This window comes from Danio rerio, chromosome 8 (assembly GCF_052040795.2).
Source record: "Danio rerio strain M-AB ecotype USA chromosome 8, GRCz13ab, whole genome shotgun sequence".
Lineage (NCBI taxonomy): Eukaryota > Metazoa > Chordata > Actinopteri > Cypriniformes > Danionidae > Danio > Danio rerio.
The window spans coordinates 13,124,224-13,130,666 of record NC_141028.1 but is presented as its reverse complement, the minus strand read 5'-3'; the positions used below and the strand labels follow the sequence as shown (position 1 = coordinate 13,130,666).

General features: G+C 33.8%; 2 protein-coding genes across 11 annotated transcripts in view; both read left to right on the top strand.

Moving 5' to 3' along the window:
- The window catches only part of nr1h5 (nuclear receptor subfamily 1, group H, member 5), a 612,581-nt gene that overhangs the window by 278,063 nt on the left and 328,075 nt on the right, over window positions 1-6,443 (top strand). The gene's annotated exons all lie outside the window — the stretch shown is intronic.
- tasor2 (transcription activation suppressor family member 2) overlaps window positions 883-6,443 on the top strand; it is a 28,354-nt gene continuing 22,793 nt past the window's right edge. For all 10 annotated transcript variants that reach the window (XM_087264319.1, XM_087264318.1, XM_087264317.1 and 7 more), the window contains exons 1-4: window positions 883-1,404; window positions 3,006-3,154; window positions 3,239-3,334; window positions 3,420-3,492. In XM_087264319.1, the coding sequence (XP_087120445.1) occupies window positions 1,374-1,404; window positions 3,006-3,154; window positions 3,239-3,334; window positions 3,420-3,492 (349 nt within the window). In that variant the 5' untranslated portion in view covers window positions 883-1,373. The remainder of the gene's footprint in view (window positions 1,405-3,005; window positions 3,155-3,238; window positions 3,335-3,419; window positions 3,493-6,443) is intronic.

The following is a 6,443-nucleotide window of genomic DNA, read 5'->3' as shown; positions in this document are numbered from 1 at the left end:
AATGGATTTATTTACTCATTTATATATTGGCATATTTATCTGTTTATTGTTTTCGCAGGTATCGTCCTCCATAATCTTTCTTCTGTTATGAACAAATTATATTTTGAGGAAACCTGTAACCATATACTTTTAAAAGTAGTTAAATTGTTACAGATTTGGAGCTTTCTTCAAAATACCTTCTTAACAGAATAAACTCAAGCAGGTTTGTAACAAGTGAAGGGAGAGTAAAAGGCAAATTTTTCATTTTTTGAGTGAACTATCCCCTTAGGTACGTTATACTGATGATATATCAATTTGTTTATAAGACAGTTTGCAAAACTACATGAAGTGTAGATAGGCTATATACTCAGCGGAAAAGAGTATCATGTGTAAGTTAAAGATTATACTTTTAATTTATTAATCCTAATATTCAAAAAAAGTATATTTAAATCAACATTTGTATCGGTTTGTAAAGTAGCCTATATTTATTTTGTATTTTAAAGTATGTCTTCTGATATATTTCTTTTTATACAAATAATGTTTAATCGTTGCTCATAAACATTTGTTGGCTTTGGCAGTAGAAAGGTTTGCAGCCAGAAAGGCTGTTTTGTTTTGCTCAGTGAACATCTCGTCCAGAACTAAATGTTCTTACAGGCGAAAGACCGGACATTGGGAATGCAGGAAACCAGATAGCTCCCTCTAGCGACCGGAAGAGCAAATGTCGTCTTTTCAGATCAGTGTTAGATATTTGTTTACTCCAATGTATTGGCGTCTTCTCATTATCTAAATATGACCAGTTTGCACCTTCTCTTTCATATACTAACCGAACATCTTGAGATAACTCAGCGTACGATCTGCTTTGAACGCCGTCGTGTAAACATGTGCTGCGACTACTAGCGGCGTGAAGACGAACTGTGAGTGGGACGCAAGATGGACGCAAACTTCTGACTTTCTGTTTCTTTTTCGTTTCGTTTTGACTGCCGCGAGCTTCTCTCCTGGAAACCGAAGGCAGTAGAAAGCGCGCGCTGTCGAGTGAATCCGAATCCCGGTTAGAATTTCACTTCGGTTTAAAACGACCGTTTATTTCAAACCGACTCGCTGGCAGCCGTTCGTTTTCACAGCCCAGCCTTTGCTGTCTTTATGCGGATTCGCTTCCTGGTTGCAACACAGTCACACAGTACAATTCAAGTCCTCCAAAACGCAGTTCAACCCGAGAGACCAGTCGTAGACAAATATAATTCTCTTTAGAGCTTCCAGCGAACACTTCACCAAGAATTAACTGAAAATATACTATCGTTTTATTCGGTCAGCAGGAATGTCGTGAACCGCCGAGGATTAGAAATATCTAAAATATCGAGTGCAAAGCGAGAACCTGTGATCTATGCCTCGTCTTCATGGAGAATGAGACTAAACGACCAACAGAAGGTAACTCGGGTTATTGGACTCTCTGACGCGTTTAGTTTCTGTTTTGACGTCAATAGTGTTCGTGTAATGTATGCTAGTCTGTAAACATACATTTATACTAATATATATTTAGTCAAAAATCTATTTATGTGAAGTTTGGCTACGTTATTTGTTTTTGTTTGTGTTGACTGCAAACAAAACTGCTAAATTGTCAATTTAATTCATATATATTTAAATATACATCGTTGCAGCATATATGCTCAGTTTTAAACGACTTGGCTATCTATTCTGGTTGAAATAAGACCCTGGTACTGGTTTGGTTGGCTGGCTGGCTGCTTTTAACTCTAAACCAGTTCTGCAGTTGAGTCAGCATGGGCCTGGTAATTATACACGTGCTAGTTTTACATTTGGTTAGCTTTGTGATGAAGTTTAATAATAACATGTTCAGTTGTCTACTGTACAATATCTTATGCTGGGCCTTATTTGCCCACTAGTGTTTTCCAGATGTTTCTTCATGTTAAAGCATGAAAGTATTCTTTAATCTTAGTTTTATAGAAGATTATGGCACATTTTTAGTCAGGAAATATTTTAAGGCAAATGTTTAAATAATTAGGAATATTTATCACTGACCAAAATGAAAGATCTCATGTTTGTTCAGCTGTTATGATTGTAAATTCTGTATTGAATATTTATTATCATTGCTGCCATGAATATAGCTCAATGCTGCTGATTTGACATTAAAGGTTTAGTATATAATTGGAAGATTTGTACATATAACAAACACATAAAGACCACAAATGTGTTTTTAATACATTTATACATCTTTCGAGTTGTTGAAAAAGTTGATCTGTATTATATTAATCACATTAATAAATGGGTTTTACTACAACTAAAAGAAAAAAAAAACGCTGAAAAACATGCTTACTACACTTAAAACTGTAGTTCATTAAGTGTCTATATAGAAAGGAATGTGTTTTGAAGTATAGTAACTGATTCTCTAGAGATGCACTTTAGATCTTGTATCAAAACTAACTTGACTAAATGTTAGAACCACCGAATAGTGAGCTATAGTTGATCAATCTGCTCTGCTGCTATACAAAACAGGATTTTTCTTAAAGAAAAGCTGGAAATACAATCTGCAGTCTTATTCACATAATGGATTTTGTGTTACTGATTAATTTGATCAGTCATTATGATTAAATATATTTAATATTTGACATAACGACTCAATCCTCCAAGTTTAGTCTAGTCTTGCGCAATAGTCCCTGATATAGTCAACAACATGGGATTTTTTTCAGTTGAAGGATTGTGCAATGACCTATAATTTAATGTTGAACACATTTTTGTTTGTTTTAGATGAGTATTTTTTTTTTTTCGCCAAACAGTTCTTTTGCTAAGCTAGTCATTCACAGCATGAGTTCTCACCTACAGGTTAGCTTAATATTAGCAAAATATCCAACGTCCTTGAGATGACCTAACAATGTGTTCTCTGCTTATCTCTGAATGTTGACAGAAAGTGACCTAGAAAATCCTCAGCTTTCTTTGTTTGGTGTGAAAAAATGAGTGTTTTGAAAGATCATAAAGCAATGTGTGTAATTCTGTCATATGTCATGTCCTCCCAGGTCTCCTGGAGCCTGTTCAACTAGGCTCAGTAACCTTTACCGAAAGTATTCTAGCTCCGCTTCATAACAACTATTTGTATAAAGAATCAAAAGAATTTTTTACATACAACTCAGCCCATTTGATCAACAATCCTGCTTCACAACAACGGGTAAGCCTTTCTACAGCGCAAACTTTGAGTGATTAAGTGAGATTTATCTCATGTTACAAATGAATGAATGTTGTGTTCCAACAGTATGCTGCATTTCGCTCTGAGAAACGAGAAAAAGGATACTCTGAACAGGAACTTGAAGAGTCATTTGGCTTCCTGTTACTTGATGATATTAACAGGGTATACAGATATAACCTTCATTGAATCAACCTTGATGTCAGACCAGAACTTTGTGAATCTTCAAACCCCATTTGTTCCTCCACAGGCAAGGAAAGTTGGTGAAACAGGCTTGTTGGTTGGGCGAGCGAAATGCTCCACCCTTGGAGACTCCTTGAAAGGTAAGGAAAGCTAACCATTGGATTATTTCCTGATTGTTTCTGCATAACAACCTGCTGTGTTTACTTGCATGCATGTGATAATATTTCACATGTGACTGCAATGAGATCATCTTAGAGAAGGTTCGTTCCAGTCAGACCAGACTTGATATAAATGTATTATTGTCACTGAATGTCACCGGCAGCTTTTTCATTAAAGTGATTCAGATCATTTCTGCATTCACCTTATAGTTGCAGTTTTCTAAATGGTTTTATTAAATTAACATTGAATCACACATACCAAAGTACCATAATAATAAGGAAAAACTTCTTAAAAATAGCTTGTTAAAAACGAATAACAAGCGTTTTCAGTTTTGGACAGGTGGACTGCATATTTCTAGGTCTGCAATCTCTTCTACAAATGGAAAGAAAAAGTGAAACTGAATCATACTGCAATGTAGGAGACATGATTAATCTATAGAAAGAGAAAGTGAAGGCTATTCCTTACACAGGTCTTCCCACTAGCCTATGGGATCAAGTAGCCTAGACACTGAAGTATTTATTACAGTCTAAATTAAACATTTAGACAACGTTATTTGCTGAGGACTGCACGGCTACCATAAACTACTGGGGAAGATGGTTTTATCATGGAGAAATTAGGATTTTTTTGGCAAGATATTAGAGCTGCACAATATATCATTCCGGCATCGATATTATAATGTGCAATTCTGTGCACATACAGTAGCAAGATCTGCAATGTCAAATTAGGATTATAATTAACCAGGAACCACAGTTTAATCTAATAGTATGACTTTTTTATGTAAATGTGTTATTAAGGCTTGTGACTGGAAGATTTTAAGCAAATTTAAACCATTTGGGTGTAATAAATGATAGTTTGACTTTAAAATTAAGTTTGCCACTTAAAAAATATGAATTGTATTTGAATTTTTCAATACTAGAGTGTTATTTTAAATCTGATAATTGAATTCCTGTACCTGAATACCACCGAAAAACATAAATGACTGTTTATTTAATTTATATCTTTGTTCTATTGTTTTCATCTGTGCTTTTGTTTATTTGTTTTGTTTATAGTAGTACAACTACTATTTAGTTTTAAATAAATTAAAAAGGAAAAATCTTTGTTTCTATATTGCTTTTTACAATGCAGATTGTGTCAAAACAGCTTAACATAGATGAAGAAAAAAAGAATAAGAAGCCATAATATTTTTAAATGTGGACTAGGGCTGCACAATATTTTAGAAATCTGACATTGCGATATCTTGTTTTTCTGTAATTATTAATTTCGATATGAATACAATTTTAGAAAGTGGCTTGAAGAGCTCTATTTGGAACAAAATCTTGAATATAGACCAAATGAGGTGATATAGAAAGGGTTTGAATCATGTTTAAATGTAATAAACAAATTGCAAGCAAGAATAATTGCAATAGAGCAGATGAAAAAAGTCAAAGAAACAGTCAAACAGTATTCAGGTACAGAAATTGAATTATGAAATGTAAAATAACACAGTAGTCTTCACTGTAGTAATTCAGTCAAAGTATTCTTTACTAAAGTTACATTTGCAATGACTCATGTATTTGCAAATCTTATGTATTATCAATTTTGATCAACTATAATCTCAAACTTATAAGTTGGCAGTTCATTCTGCTGTGGTGACCCCTGATTAATAGAAGGACTAAGCCGAAAAGAAAATGAATGAATGAAGGAATAAATGTATTTGTGTATAATTTTGTTCCTGTTTTAAAATGTGGAGGTACTGTTTGTTTTATGCATCAACTGTATTTTGAAGCCATACTTGTTTTATTTAACAGTGAGGACCACAATGGAAACAAGCCCAGGGCTTTTGTTTGGGTTTTATTTGAAAATGTATGGCATACTTGTATTTTTGTACAGCTTGTCTAAAATTTGTCAAATAAAACTTAAATTCAATTCTACTCAACATTGCAGATCTTGCGATGTGACTATTGCGGACACACACATTGCTATATCAATGCTGAAACGATATATTGTGCAGCCCAAATGTGGACCATTGCACAGTTCATACAGGGATGCAAGTAGTGTGAAATGCCAGTGTAGTTCTAGTTAAATTAAAACCGTTGAAGTTCAGTTTAATCCAGATAAGTGTAATGCAAATGCCACTCCTGAAGGACCATCTACTAAAGAGCAACTTTAAATCCTATTAAAAATACTACAACATCTTCAGAATGATAGAATAGGTTTGTAAAGGCAAAGGTGATTGTAAATAGTTAAACTATATCATGAAATTCATAACAAATTCATGGGTGGTGTGTGATTTTATTTATTTTATTTAAGTTTTTAAAGTATGACTAAGTTTATGTGGTTTGAACCACTTCTTTTTCCTGTGAGGGTGAATGTATTCACGCAAGCTTCAAAGTGTAAAAGCAGCTTCTATCTTGGCTACAGTAGAGTAAATAAGAGTAAATAACCAAAGAGTAAAGTTTATGTGACGTTGACTGTATGTTGTGGTCCTATTATTTACGTTTTATTTAAGTTGATTCATTTTTAGGTGGACAGGATGAAGTTTATGTATTAAAGTTTGAATATGATTGAGTCTAAAAAGGCCCGAAATGACTGGGAATGTTTTGTATTTCAGAAATGTTGATGCGTTGTCAGGGCTTAAAGTGGCTCAAGATATGCTGAAATCTGATTTTGTGGTTAAATACAACAGGTTTAGGAGAAAGTGTGTACACATTATGTTCACCAGTCTGAAGAAAAAAAGAGCCATAGTTACAGTGCTGTATTTAACACACTTTTTATTCTCAATTAAAGGGATAGTTCGCAAAATAATAAAGATTTTCTCACTATTTACTCAACCTTTACTTGTAAAACCGGTTTGAGTTCCTTTTTTCTGTTAAACATGAAGAATATATTTTGACAAATGTTAGAAACCTGCAACCATTGACTTTCATAGTAGGGAAAAACAAAAACTATGGAA